General features: G+C 43.3%; 1 protein-coding gene across 1 annotated transcript in view; it reads left to right on the top strand.

The window, feature by feature from the left end:
- Positions 1-5,102: 5,102 nt before the first annotated feature.
- The window catches only part of gsap (gamma-secretase activating protein), a 30,026-nt gene continuing 20,097 nt past the window's right edge, over positions 5,103-15,031 (top strand). Inside the window, exons 1-19 of the mRNA XM_066687049.1 lie at positions 5,103-5,190; positions 5,403-5,500; positions 5,860-5,916; positions 6,011-6,080; positions 6,507-6,563; positions 7,266-7,354; positions 7,592-7,661; positions 7,878-7,927; positions 8,076-8,180; positions 9,000-9,056; positions 9,296-9,342; positions 9,652-9,740; positions 11,144-11,221; positions 11,494-11,571; positions 12,544-12,636; positions 13,415-13,635; positions 14,170-14,239; positions 14,355-14,437; positions 14,725-14,784. Coding sequence (XP_066543146.1) covers positions 5,103-5,190; positions 5,403-5,500; positions 5,860-5,916; positions 6,011-6,080; positions 6,507-6,563; positions 7,266-7,354; positions 7,592-7,661; positions 7,878-7,927; positions 8,076-8,180; positions 9,000-9,056; positions 9,296-9,342; positions 9,652-9,740; positions 11,144-11,221; positions 11,494-11,571; positions 12,544-12,636; positions 13,415-13,635; positions 14,170-14,239; positions 14,355-14,437; positions 14,725-14,784 — 1,560 coding nt within the window. The remainder of the gene's footprint in view (positions 5,191-5,402; positions 5,501-5,859; positions 5,917-6,010; positions 6,081-6,506; positions 6,564-7,265; positions 7,355-7,591; positions 7,662-7,877; positions 7,928-8,075; positions 8,181-8,999; positions 9,057-9,295; positions 9,343-9,651; positions 9,741-11,143; positions 11,222-11,493; positions 11,572-12,543; positions 12,637-13,414; positions 13,636-14,169; positions 14,240-14,354; positions 14,438-14,724; positions 14,785-15,031) is intronic.

Consider the following 15,031-nt stretch of genomic DNA (forward strand, 5'->3'; position numbering starts at 1 on the left):
CAGTGTGTGTGTGTCTGGAAAGATTAGCAGTTCTGTCCGCCTACAGTTTTTCAATTTGCCATTTAACATTATTCAGTTTTTTTTATGTGTGATCTTAAATGCACCTCTTTAGACCACAATCAGATGTAGATGCTAATCAGGGAGCTACTACTGATATCTGAATGGCAGCAATGCTCGCAGATGTGTAGGTTTTAAGAGCAGTAAAAAAAAACACTTGTCTTAATTAACAAGTTTCACAGACATACAATCAGTTGTGGTTTGTGGGAGTCTTTAAATGAACCCAAACTGCAAATAAGCCTGGGATTATAGGCATGTTTTTAACCCAGCATTCTACCGACATCTAACAGAAATAATAATAAAAAAGGCATGAATTCGAGGTACAGCTTGATTTAGACTATAATTAGTTTTTAGTTTTTCAGTTGCTGAGATACGGGTGTAGCAGCATATTGCAGCAGTTCGCATTTTCAAGCCTTTGCAAGCAAATTGACAGCGGCAACACCAGAAAGGTCAGCAAATGAAAACAGCATAAGATAGTCTGACTGTTTACCCTTATTACACTAGACACAACGTGCATGCAGTCTGCCTATAAGACCTAGCCTGAGGGGGTGCTGGGAAAAGCAAGAGAATTGAAAGAGAATTGTGAAGAAGAAGATAAAAAGTGTTTTCTTGCATTTCTGCTTCTGCCTCAATTAAGTTCCATCCGGAGCTTGGCTGGGTTTCAGATGTGTGGGTTTCCGAGGAGTTGGACAGACACGAAAGCTAAACAGCTAAAGCAGGCGTCCTGTCACAAAGACGTAGATGGTGCCCGCACACAGGCAACAAACAGCACTGGACAAGAGCGGGAGATTCTTCTGGATGAGGAGGAATTCTTCTCCCAGGGACTGAATAGTGGCAAGATAATACAAAGCACCCCACAGGGAACTTGAGAAACCAATTTTGACAGAGATTTACATGTTCTGCTCAGAGCCCCTGGGGACCCGAGTGTACGTTTCCACAGCCTGCTATGCACACAGACTTCGAGAGAGGTTTCAGAAAATGACCCGCTGTCTCTTTCTTTTTAGCATTCGTAAACTGCTCTACAGGCCTCGGCCCAAACTGCTCTGCCACTCTCGAGGATGCCAGACCAGTGAGGTTTGCAATTCTGTCAAATTTAGACTTCCACATAATTCCAATTCCATCCCGATCGAGTCATCCGTGCAGGGCCTTCTCAGGGCAGCGGGAGTTTCCCGCCCGGACCATACTGGTGCTGCAATTACAAACAAAAACACAAACATATGCCCGTCAAAGACACGCTGTGGAAACCGGCTGGAACAGGCTGAGCATCAGACAATGCAAGGAAACCCAAATTAAAGCAAGACAACCACACCAAGCCCAGAAAACAGCAGCGATATTTGCATAGGCACAATTATAGTCCCGGATAACGGGATTAAAGAAACCAAGCTCGGTCGCCTTTTCATTAGTTCCACTTTCAGTCTCACATAAAAGCAGGCCTTCCTTAAACAATGGGACTCAAATAAAACCTTTGAGGAGGGCCTTTCTGCACAATGGGAGTTGCATACAGTTGGAAAGTTGGTACAGTTTCACGTATGAAAGACGGGATGGTTTGAAAAGAGACGTTATATAGCAATAGAAGCCCGGATTTCCAGGAAGTGTTGGGTCATTGTCTGCCCTGAGTACTCATGCTCGGTTGTGGATGCTGATTGGCTATCAGCAGTTAGGCCACTCTGGGTTGTGGATGACTGCCAAGTGTTATGTCCATGTCAGTAAAAGCAATACACAACTGAGCTTACCCTGATCTGCTACCACTGGGGACGTGAAGTTGCAGTTGAATTACATTTTTAGTAAGATAAAAAGCTTGCAGTACAATAACCGCATCGAGGGCCGTGATGGTTGGAGCACCATAGCCGGCAATACTGAGACAATACTCTCCCAGAAGCTCTGCGAAACTGTCAGTGGTGAGGTTTATAACTGTTTAACCAAACCCGGGCTAAAAACAAACCTCTGTCGGATCGGCACCGCAGGTACTGGGTGACAAACCGTAATGAGGAAATAAAAGGTTGCAGCACACTTACACTGACAGTCTGTTTCGCAAACGGTTGACACCCTGGGAACTTTGCAGCTCTGAGCCATTTCCATCAGCTTGTTCGGGCGGAGAACACTCTGAGAAGGTGTGAGAATCGGTGCCCGGCCACTTGCTTATATCCAAAGTGCCAGCCGAGACACTTTGAGTCTACAAGGCCGGCTCTCCGGCACAAGACACCAATGATTGTGTTTTTATTTGACCGATTAGTCCGCAGATGTTTCACGATCCCAGCGGCGCAAGAAAAAGAACGACACCCCGCTGTTCTGGCAGTGAAAGACCTCTTTCCTTCCACTGCTTTGCCCTTCAACACAGGCTGATATGTGTTCGACAGCATGGTTCACACACAGCAGAACAACACTGGCAGATCAGCGGAGAGGGAGGCTTGTTGATCTTCTCCCCCTGAGGGGCGCATGGAGCTCCACTGCACAAAACGAAGGCGCCGACTGATGTACCTGGTGAGCTACGGCAGCCGATACCCGAATAGCTCAGTAAATGAGGAAGGAAATCTTCTGAGACACTTATTAACCAGTTATTTTTTAATCCAGTATGGTAGGCATTATACTGAGGTCTCTTATATGTAAAACCTTCTCGATTCACTTCATTGCTGGGAAATTCAGGAAATGGTAAATCTAGATTAGGCTGCACAATCTGCATTTATTAATTATTCAGAAATTAAAATATATTCACACTAGACTAAAGAGTGGCCATAACCAGTTGGTATGTGATTAACACATGGCCAGCTGTTCTCGTAAAGATAAAGCCTTTAATAAATTATGTATTCAGTGCTAATAGCCTGGTTATTATACATTTATAAACAGCCATGTGTATACCTTGCAGAATAACCCATCTTTAGGTAAGATGAGTAAAATGCTTTATGTAATGTCCTGTATTGAATGAGAGATGCTGACTCATGTCACGGGTAGTGGCCTTGCGTGACTTGGCTCTTGACTGGTCATACCGGTGCGCTGAAGTAAGTAATCAGGAACATAATCTAATGAGCCGGGAAGTCAAGCCGAAGGCTGCCAATCGAATCACTTAACCCCAGTGGTTTACAGAAACCATTCATCTATCTTGCTCTTGGACAGCGCTTTGCGGAACGAGCGACACCCTATAATACAGCAAAGTGAATGAAGAGAATCCGCTTGAGAAGAATTCTTAAGGGATTGAAGAGCCGTTGAACAGCCGTCACAACACAAACAAGCCTTCCTGGTTGTGCTGTGTGGTGTACTGTTTAGCAGCATGTCAATATCATTTGTAAAAACATTGTTTATTTGCTTTATTTCTGTATCCCCAATGGACAATCCTCTGATTAGTGGTTGTTTTTGTATTGCTCAGTGCCCCCAGACCCTCAGAGCATGTTAAAATATCATTAAAAACAGTTCTGTCCTAGATGTACAACAGTTTAGTGCTCCTGCCACTCTTTGCTCACAACACCATGAGCTGATAAACTACACCGGCGCTGTAGAAGAGGACGAGGCCTGAAGACATCCGCTGAATTAATGATGCCACTGATAGAGTCTTCATTGGCAATAAAAGACAGAGGAGAGGAGATAAATGTCAGCGGCGCCAGATGTCAGTGTTTTTTTATTATTCAATACGTGTAGTAAACATCAGGCCGATTTTGATTGTGTTTGCAAAACCTACCACATAAAACAAAACACAATGAGCCTGACACAATATGAATCTTGCGTTTATATATTGTCAGTGCTAGGAATAAACAGGCAGTTATTTTTGAGCACCATATTTTGGCTGCTAAATATTCTTGCACAATCAGTTGCACATGATTTCCCCTTTTTAGAAATAAATGTATTATTTTTCTCTGTTACAAGTCTTATCCTATTGGGTATGGATTCATTAGACTAATGTGTGTTTATATTATTATTATTATTATTATTATTATTATTATTATATATATACAGTATTATATATTTTCTTCTTCAAACGTCATTAAATAGTGTGAATGAATCAGCAATTATAATGTGAAGGGCGCCATCTTGCGGTAATACTCACAATTACACGGAGCGCCTGGGAAATCAAAATGAAAGGCAAGGAAGAGAGAAGGCCCGATCCATGCACCGGCGAATAACAATATCAATTAATTCAATATACAAGTTAATTAAAATTAAATTTGTTATTGGCGGGTCGGTCAAAGGAAAAAGGAAAAAAAATATGTAGCCTATTTTTACATTACAGTTAATTACATGCTTACATAAAAATACAATACTATATGTGTCATAAAATCAGTTTTACATTCATCATAATAATTGAAATAGTTTTATGTTGTTGTCGATTATATTTAAAACATATATTTTGAAAGCTGTTAAACTTCTCCTATTAATGACATTTTAATCCTATAATTTATTTCTCCAACTTTATTTGTTTCATTTTGTGGACAGAGTTGCACTTCCATGTTTTATCTTCGAATCAGGTGACTGGAAAGGTGGGGAAGTCTGTCCGCAGTCCTGCGCAGATCTGCACAATCCCAGCGCTGCCATTGGTGGAGCCGCGCACAACTGCGGACGTCTGCGCTACAAGAACGCCACCCTTCGCCCGACTGCAGACTGACGGTTGTCCTGACCAATCAGAGGGCGAGTCACGGACAAAGGCGGGGCTTGCAGGAATAACACAGTGCGTCGTCTCAGGAGCAGGACGGACAGTGTGTTAAGTGCGGCTGTGTCGTGTTCAGAGAGACAGTGTGTCGTGTTCAGAGAGACAGTGTGTCGTGTTCAGAGAGACAGTGTGTCGTGTTCAGAGAGAGACAGTGTGTCGTGTTCAGAGAGACAGTGTGTCGTGTTCAGAGAGACAGTGTGTCGTGTTCAGAGAGACAGTGTGTCGTGTTCAGAGAGAGACAGTCCACACAGGTAACTACAGCCGCCGCTGCCGGAGTACCGCCTAGTGTCTTACTTTAACCCCACCTGTGTCGGTGCCGTGGGGCGGACCGTGGCCGGGGATGTCCGTCTGACAGGGGGCTGTGCTGAGCTGTTCACACCCCGGGGGAGCCGTGCTGAAGGCCGCTCACATGTTGCATCTGCGCCCGACTCTTGATCTGCGGCGGGATGTGATGCCCCATGTCCTGAGGAAGGACGAGCCGCCCGGGACAGGAGAAGGCAAGTACGGCACTCATTCAAACGAGGAAGAAATGACACCATCCCGGCGCTGGAGTGACATCGGCGCGCTGCGTCTGGGTTACAATGTTGCAGTGATCATGCTGTAGAACGCCGGACTGAGACAATGTAACACACGCTTCCCTTCAACATGTAAAGACATCCCATTAGTGTGGATTGCTTTGAGAAATCGCATGATATGCATGTTAGATAACTTTCCGTGTGTATTGCCTGTCCAGAGAGCCCACTGAGTGCTGCGGCGCTGCGGGTCGTCAACACGGAGCGGGACGGCAGGGTGCTGTACTGCTGCCAGGTACTGTGGGAACTAGTATATGTGCCACACTGCACTGTAGTATGTGGACTTAACCTGGGGGCGAAAACATACCTTGAAAGATGAATATGATTATTTCTAAGTGGATTCACCTTTGCTTGTGTTAATGTTATATATAAATGCTGTGATTCGTCATCAAGTATCAGCACAAGTTGCACATTCATTAAACAAACTGCTTTCATATTTTCTCTCTGTCTGTTATAGTGCACTGAAGAAAAGCATGCTAAAAAGTTATTCGACTTTCATAAGATTTTCAGACAATCCCACCGAACAGTGAAGTTTCTTTTCTTTTTCAGATGTACAAGTTTGCGTGAGTTTGATTGTCTTTCGTTGTTTGTCAGGGCGCCTCTGGAAACACCAGCATAGGAAGATACGACCCTCGCATACAGCAAAACAAGGTACGGCCTGCAGGAGTGACATGGCCACTGAGCTCCTGTGTGAGAGCAGCGGCGCAGATCTCAGTGTCATGTGTTGGTGTGCTCTTTCTCACAGCTGCTGTACACTTTTGACAAGGAGGTGTGTGTCAGCAGCGCCTCAGTAAACAGGGAGGCGACGCTGCTGGGTGAGTACGGGCAGGGTTTCACTTCGAAGCGTGTCAAGTGGCAGCCACTCAGGAGAGCAAATAGGCTCGGCGGCCGCCATCTCAATGTTTGTTTCATTCAAGAAGTGTGTATTTAAGAAAATGCCCGTCTGGTGTCTTATTTGCAAGGCTTGAAATGGCACTCAGAGCTGAGTCCCAGTCAGGTATGGGTGAACAGGTGACAATGCATGGGTGATATCTACTAACAATGTAGTGCCAGGCTGTGAAACCCTGAACTGGGGCAGCTGCGTGTCTTCAATCATGACGGGTAGTGTCTAAACGTAGGGGTTGTTAAGGCTTAACACTTTCAGTTGGAAACACGACACAGAGTCTTTAATATACCAGTTGAATTGGGAGCCTTCTTTGGTTAAGTGTTTTATAAGCTAACTCTCCCTGTGGTTGTTGCAGCTGTCAGCCTGGTGCAGAAGCTGAGGCGGGAGACGCACAGGGAGCCCCTCAGAGCAGGTACCTGAGCTCACTGCAATTCACACCCTCCACAGTTAAACTTTAAAGAACATGTGGCAGTTTATAAATGTGTAATAACCAAGCTATTAATGCTGAATGATGAACTTGCACAGGGATTATGTGTGAGAAGAAAAGACTTTGTGTTAATAATGTAGCCTACACTTAATCGTTAGCAGATTTAAATTAGAAATGCATTCACAGTGGTTCACAAAGATTCCCTAATACTAGATCCACGAATCCTTAATCAAAATTTGTTACTATTAATTCATATGGTATCATCAGTTATTAAATTATGTAAAAAGCAGTGGTTTATATTTGCAGGGACATTTAGCGAGTCTGAGTTAATGCGTCCAGTCTGACCAGTTACTGACAATGAGTTTGGTTTTGTAAGCTAGTGATTTAACTGCACCATCAGAAAACAAATATTTGAAATGGTTTTATAGAACTGAAATGCATACAAAAGTCTCTGACGTTGCTTTGGTTGTAGACAGTGTCGAAAAGTTGTGAGCTCTCTAGCCATTAAGATGTGGTAGACAGGAGCGACTGGTTATGAATTAATGTCTATCATAAATCTGTGGGTCACCTGTGGAGCAGGCCCAAGGCAGTCTACTGTAAATTATTTTGTTCAGTGTGGTAAGAAAATTAAGTCTCCATCTATGTCTTTAAAGGTACACCTAAAGAGGATTGTCTTTCTCCCCCCAGGTTCAAAATGTTTGACCCTTCTCATCGAGATCCACCCAATAAACAATACGAAAGTCCTGAAAGCAGTTGACTGTCGCATAAGAGTGCAGGTTGTTTTAAGTTTTCATGTTTGTTTCCATTTTGATCTGATGAAGAACATGTTCACTAATATAGATACTATTTTGATGACATTGAACATGTTGGGGAAATGATGTCATGTTTGTGCAGAACAACCCTGTTATTGTTTCGTGCTGAAAGAGGAAGTGGGCTTTAATTATTGCTGTGGTGGAATTGACACATTTCTCTGTGTTGACAACTGAACTTCTCATCTCCTGTTTCTTTTGTAGTTTTTGTATCCGGACACGGACAAGAACTCTGTTCATGAGAGCCACTTGCTGCTCATTTCTGAAGACAGCTGTGAGTATTTTGTGCTGGACGGTTTCTTGATGTTTGAGATGTTTCCTGTCTCTGTGCCAGTTCAATGGGCTTCAGAAACACAAAATACACTGTCCAAGTGTACAACGCAGAAGTATAATGGAAGATGTCGTGTGTCTCAGTCGACCTAGACAAAAACAAAACTGAAAACTCTGCTCTGTGGTTGGTGACTAGATTCCTTCCCCTTTTTGTTTACAGATGTTGAGCAGTTCCATATCAACTTGGTCCAAGAAGAAGGATACAGGGTGGTAAGAAGCCTTATTGCAAAGATACAAACAATAATAATAATAATCATACTAGACTACAGATTTTAAAGAAACACTGAAAATATGACAGGGCCACCTATTGCTACTCCAGAATTAGAGCATCCTTAACTCTGAATCTTCTTCTTTCTAGGTCATTCAAAACCCAGCCCGCATCCCTAAAGATAAAGTGGCAGAGGATTTCTCCTGGGCACAATGGGACGCACACACTCAGAGACTTTTCTACCTGACCTGCCGGGTAATCATACAGTTACTCTTCCCCGCGGTATCACAGCCTGCTGTTAAACATCCAGAGCACGCTGAACTCAATGCTGAAATTGAGATTGAATTTGATTTTATACAAATTCTTCAGCCAATATTCCTTTGGCAGATTTCTATCTTAGAGAATTTTCTGACGCTTCCTATTGCAAAAGATGAAATGCTAATGTGTTTTAGCCTCCGTTGGAACAGGGAAATGAGCATGTGGGCATTTAAGCAGTGTCCTGTGCAATCTTAGCGTTAAGTAAAAATAACAAATAGACCTCCCTCCCTCTCAGACGGGCTTGGCTGTTTCCGAAGGCTGCAGTGTGTGCGCATTCATCAACGTCCGGCGTTTAGTAGCAGAAAAGTCCCCGAAGCCTCTTCCTTTTCACTTAATTTGCATCAACCGAGAAAGTCTGAGCCAAACTCTAGGACTTAAATTAAGAGTTCTCCAAAGCACTCGATCAAGGAAATGAGACCCTGTGAGTAAAACAGATTCTCACCAGTGAACCTGCTGTGAAACGCACCAATTATTGTAGAGTCCCCTCGGATACAACATGGTCATTATTTTGGACATCTGAGAGAGAGAGACCTGCAGATGGGTTTATGAAATGGCGACTCCGTAACATTCCCTCCAGTAGTGATTTGATTTATCTGTTTGTAATTATAGTCTTGATACATTTAAACAATCAATCAGGCTTCTGTTCAATTGCTAACTGGTTTTATTTAACTAGTAATAGGCCATTCCAATTACTGACTCACACCAAAATTATGCCAAATTGGGCACTATTAATAATGTATTTATTTATTTCTGCAGGAAAAATCAGTGCTGAAATGTGTGCAGTTCTACCCTGACTGTATCTGTGAAACTCTGGTAAGTGTGCTATGCTTCTGTCAAAGACTAAAGCAGCTGTCGGAGAGACAGTGGTAACTCTCCTCAGAGGATAATTCTGCCCCCCAGTCCTTTATTTTGATGTGAAATAAATGTGATTTAAGAAACCACTTAAAAATATACACATTTTAAAATAGTATCTGAGCATTGGTGAAGCTGGGATGTTTTTGAATGTAGCTGCCTGTCTTTACCACACCGCTGTTCTTGTCCCTGTCCTGTAGTTTGAGCTGCCTATGGATTTGCCTGCCAGCCCGTTTGCTCCCGTGAGGTAATTTGCGATAGTCTGCCTTCTCGTCATGAAAAACACACTCTTTTTAAGGCACATGTTTAATTTGTTACATATTATGCATAGCCTAGGGATGGAATCCCCTCAGCCAGGCTACATGAATGAAATTGATCTGGAGAATAATCCATACTCCAGCTTCTTGCTAATTATATCCCCTAAGAGCGAGGTGATGCAGAGCTAAACCCTCACAACCAGAGCAATATCGCATTTGACCAAAACCCTAATGAACAACCAGATCAGCATTAAGGTTTGAAATAGTCATTATTAATCATGTGACTTCCCCTGCGACAGGTTTGTTAACTTCGGTTGTGATCATTATAAAGACGAGGAGCTGGTGGCAGACGAGGCTCTGAATCTGGTTGTTCTCACAAGTAATACAGGTAGGTTGACGTATATAATTTGCTACACGAAACCACGTCTACAAATTCACTTTAAAATGTACAATATTTGCTGCCAAGGTGGATTTTTTAGGTGCATTAAAGTGGGAGGACGACTAGCGAAGGGATGTGTGTGTTTAGTCCAGCACTGAACTAATAGAAAACAAACCACTGCAAACTAAACTAAAGAGAGATCAGGTAGCTGTCATGATGCCCGTTGCCTTCAGCTGTTTGAAATAACCTTGATGAATTCGCAGACACTAAAATGAGTAAATCTGATCAATTTGCAAAATAGGTACATTGAGAGCTTAGTGGACTCCAGCTTTCAGCCAGTTACTAATGTTGACACAACATATATGAATGTAATAAATGCACAGATTTGCATTTTAAGATTGGTTTCATCAGGTTGCTCTTTAAACCAGTTTTAAAATGGTAGTTGTTGTCTGTTAATGTGTTTTTTCCTTGTAACTGTGTATTTGTTTTCCGGTGGAACCTGAACCCTCCAGAGAGTAAGTCTCTATGGTCTACTAATAAAACCTCTATCAATAACCACTAATAATTCATATACATTGAATCAATTGTGGAGGGAAATCAAAATCAATGAAAGAGTACCAGTGATCCGCTAAGAGCTGATTGTGCACGTTGTGTATCCAGCCGCAATGACAGGAAGAATGATTGCTCTTCGTACACTGTGAGGAATGTTCACTCCAGCTGACAGATTACCATGATTTAATTCGTGTTTATGCTGTAGATATGCATTTACTGTCTTTTAACCTTATACAGTATGTGTCATGGTATTTAGCCGTTAAATCTTAGTAGTAGTCGTAGTAAATACTTGCTGCTGGGGGCTCCAGGGTGTTTTACATAACTGCTTTTCGCTGTCAACCACATCCAGACCAGTGAATGTTTCCAACTCCCCATGAATTCTTAATTTGCCCTGAATAATCGATCTCTACAACATATCGGAATTGTGTCACTTTGCCCTTGCGCTCAGAGAGAGGGCTGTTTATACCTTCACACAGGTGACATATATTTATGCGCTACACAATTTATTTCGGTGGCTGCCCTTGAATGCACTGACTGGTATATCAATAGAAAAAAAATAAATGGCATACTTTCTGTGGAAGCGTATAACCTGAGAGATGATGCTCAATATCGGACTCATCAATCAATTCAGCTGTTTATTCAGTTTATTCCCTCCACAACAAGTTGTCACGGAGCGCCAGGCTGTTCCCAGTACGTCACTGTGAGCACAAAGTCACGCTAGCTGGACTAGTCAGTTGAGACGAGTAGGGGGCAGCTTATTATTTGTGTGTGTCGAGTGGTTTGATTTCTTCAGGAGGACTGTTCTGCAGGAGTGTGAAAGTGCGCTTTAAGAACCTTCTCTTTCCTGCTCTCTGTTTTAGGAAGCATGTGCATTTGCTACAGTAAGCCAGTGCAAGCCGATGAAGACGTCACGTACACAGTTGCGTTTGTGCACAGAGGTATGAATCTGGAGAGACTGTACTATGATCTGTACTGGTGAAAACTATATATTCATCTTTCCTTTAGGAGACAGACTTTAGATAGTGTAGCTGCGTAATCAATACCAAGTTGGTAACTGTTTCTGTGATTTTCAATAGCACCGTGTTTTTCTTATCTAAATGTTTAAGTTAATTAGAGTAATTAGGGTTAAGCGCCCTCTCTTGCATTCTATTGTTACAAAGTTGTTTTCTTTAGTGATGTAAAACCTTCAATGCGCCCGTTTGCCTCTCAGGGTACAGCAAGACATTTACAGTCGCGATGGAAGGAGCGCCAAGACCCCCAAGAACGGACCTGCTTTTCATCAGCTTGGGTGAGTGGTTCTGCTTTCTGGAGCCCCCTGACCTCCTGTCTTTATTCCAGGCAGCGTGGAAGAACTCCCGCTTTCCTACTGATTACGATCACCGATGTGGTGGAAACAATCAGACCTCGTTTTGTACTGTTACATAATTATACAAACTGTTTCACTAGGATATCGCATCAGAAGCGATGGCTTTTCATAATGTAACACTTCATAATGTAGCGAAGTTCCACGAAGGTTTCTATTCCGTACATTCCCAATATTTTATACATTTTCACTTTCACAGAATGCTAATGAACAACTACTAAATCTCACGTTGCTGGGAGGAAGGATATCTGTTTAATCTGAGTTTTGCAAACCAAATTGAAAGAAGCCTGTGCTGTTCACTGACATTGCAAATACCTGAGAGTGGATGATGACAACCTATATATTCATCACCCTCTTTCTTTGTAAAAGCACTTTGGCACCAGTCCCGTAGTATACTGCAGTAAAATGTTAATTCATGTGGTTATATGGATTCTATAAAGATAAGGCGTAAGCTACACACTAGAAATTGGCAAAGCGTTACTGAAGACCATCTGGACTCTTTGAACTCGATGACAAATGCTGTGCAAGTAAGGTGTAACCCACCATGATAAATTGGAAGGAGCTGCAAGCAAACCTCATTACCGATTATGATGATAATGCTCAAAGTGCAACTAAATATAAAATATACTGTGTCTCAAGAGCGCCTTTCATCATGACACATAAACGAAAAAATATAAGAAATGGGAAGTAGCACACATGTTTTGAATCATGTGATTTAATAACTTCATGAAGTGCGCACTGCCCTGCTCATAGATTTAGTTGCATAATAGAGATTTTTTCATACGTTACCGTGGATGTATTTTGGGTTATGTCGTGTTCAGATCAGATCAGATTTCCTTTGAAACTTTATTAAACGCATAAATAACCATTCCTATCGCTCTTTGCATTTCTTTGCAGATTACTACATAGCGGTGTGTTTGCCTGGTTGCTTCCTGCATCTGATCAACTCCAGACAGCCGGACCTGGCGTGCCACAGCCTCTTCCTGTCAGGTGAGCACCCCCCACCGACACCCCAGGTCCTGCCGGGAGAGTCCGGGCCCGTACATCGACTTCGGTATTCAGCCACCCGACCTCCCCCACCCGGGACGTAGGCTCCCTGTCACTGAAACGGCCTCCTCAACCCCAGTCCTCCTCCTCTGTTTTTTTGCTGGGATTTTAATGTCGGGGGTCAAACAGAAGTTTTTTTTTAAATATTGGGTGTTGTAAAATCTGCAGCCTTCACATGTGTGTTTCATGTCATTTATTTTCTCCTCCTCCCCTTGTATTGTGTTCCACACTCTGTGTCTGATTATTCTGTGACTTGACTTTTGAGACACAATAGTTAATCACTTCCATATCTGGTGCACAATGAGCTCGTGTTTAATATCCCTTCTCTTGCACTTTTGTGAATGGTCAGGTGGAACCACACGTGTCATTTTTGCTGGTCTGTTTGTTTTTTTGTTAACTTTATTTGAACTGCTCAGATTCGGATTGTGATAAATTGAGGGCAGAACAGAAAGCCAAGTGACAAAAATGACCTCGGTTTCCAAACATGATACTGAGGGCTGCTTCCTGTTGCTTGCCATTAAAGCCCTAGTTTGATGTTTCCTTTATCACGCACACATCCGGTGGGTGCATTTTTATTGAACACCTGGATAAATCATGTTTCTTTAAAGTCCCCTGACATTGCCATGGGTTTTTAGAGACCCTGCTGGCTGTTGCAGGAGGGGTAGAGTCTACCCTGCAGATTGTGTCTTTGACCCGGCCTCCCTGTCCGCCTCCGTTACAGGTGAGCAGACCAGGCTGTGCTGTTTATGTCCGAGCAGCAGCGTCCTGTCCCTGCCTGAAGCCGTGCTGCTGGAGGTGCACTCTGGGAACATGTTTATAGTCAGTATAAAGAACTCGTCCCTGCTGCATTTCCTGTTCACGAGCACGGAGGATGGTCAGCGGCTGGCTGCGCTGCACTGCGCGCTGGCTTATCTCACACCTGAGTCTGAAGTGGAGCTGCAGGTGAGAGGCTCGTGTCTGTACAGGGGAGGCCACTCAGATTGTCAGATGGGTAGTTCAGTACAAATGAGCCGAATTGGGCTTTAATGTTCAGCGCATGTAGTTACGGAACAAGTAGAGGAAGGTGGGGATTTTAGAATTAGGCACATTTGGCTGAACTTATTTTACTGGGGTATAAACTTCAAACGAGAACAAAAGCAGAATAAAAATGTCTCTTGTTCTGCTGCTGTCTCTGCGCTCCCATCCTGCTCCTATCGAAGGTCAGGATGGTTTGATATCGGGAAATATACTAAATCCATCAGTGAACTAGAGCAGCGCTTGTTCATATTGATGCTGTTTACCTGCTATTTATTATGTAAAGCCCCTAACATTCGACACAACACAGCTTCCAGGAAAACCATATCAAGTGATGTAAAAAGACATGAAGGGACTAGCGTAATGCAACCACAGTACTTTGCATGCAGGGCTAAATTCAGGAAGCCATTCATGGGTACAGGCTGTAAAACCAACTTTGCCTTTTTATGATCTTGAACGCAGATCATACACTGGATATGTGACAATGTGATGAGCTACGACCGCTTTGATCAGATTCAGGAGTTCATGCTGAGTGAGTATCATCTCTCGTGTGCATGTGCACCTTTGAGTTTCAAAACGTGTCCGAAGGCGTAGCGGAGATTGTATTAGATGTATTTTGTGTTTGTTTCTCTTCTCTCTCATTACAGCATCGTTGTACAGGAGGATTTGGCAGCAGTCTGTCAGTCTGGATAAGGTCCTGCCCTATTCCTCGATCTCTCACTGGGAAGAGGTTGGTCTGCCGCATATTATTTAGGCTGTTCTTATGCTGAATATCACACTAGAGAGAACCCTTAACAAGCCGAATTGAATACAGTGTGCCATTCACAACCACACCACATACAGTACTCTATATAGCGCCTTTAGTCAAAACTCAACTTAAGGCCCTTCACAGGAGTCAGATTTCCAGTTCCAGCTCAGACAGGTAGACTTTTAAAGGGAGCTCCATGCCCTATCTGCTAACGGAGACCACCTGCTGTTGTCTTGAAGATAATGAAGCCTCTCTCTCACTCTCTGAAGGAAATCCCAGGGGTGAAGATCACTACTGAGCTGCTCTCCCAGCCTGTGTTCAGAGGGAAGGTAAGATTGCTGGGAGGATCAGTTTCAAGGGTCAATCCGCACTCAATAAAGACGAAAGTGTGACTCTCCGTGTTGTGGCGGATCTATCAGGCTCTTGTATAGTAATTGTGTACCCAAAACCGCACACCACCACTGTACCAAATCAGACTCCTCGGCGCCCTGTCCGTAGCCAGAAGAGACGCCTTCTGTGTGTCGCATCTATTGTCCCCTCACGCCCCTTAGAGTTAGGCAAGTGAGCCTCTTTATC

The sequence above is a fragment of the Amia ocellicauda genome, chromosome 15 (assembly GCF_036373705.1).
Source record: "Amia ocellicauda isolate fAmiCal2 chromosome 15, fAmiCal2.hap1, whole genome shotgun sequence".
Lineage (NCBI taxonomy): Eukaryota > Metazoa > Chordata > Actinopteri > Amiiformes > Amiidae > Amia > Amia ocellicauda.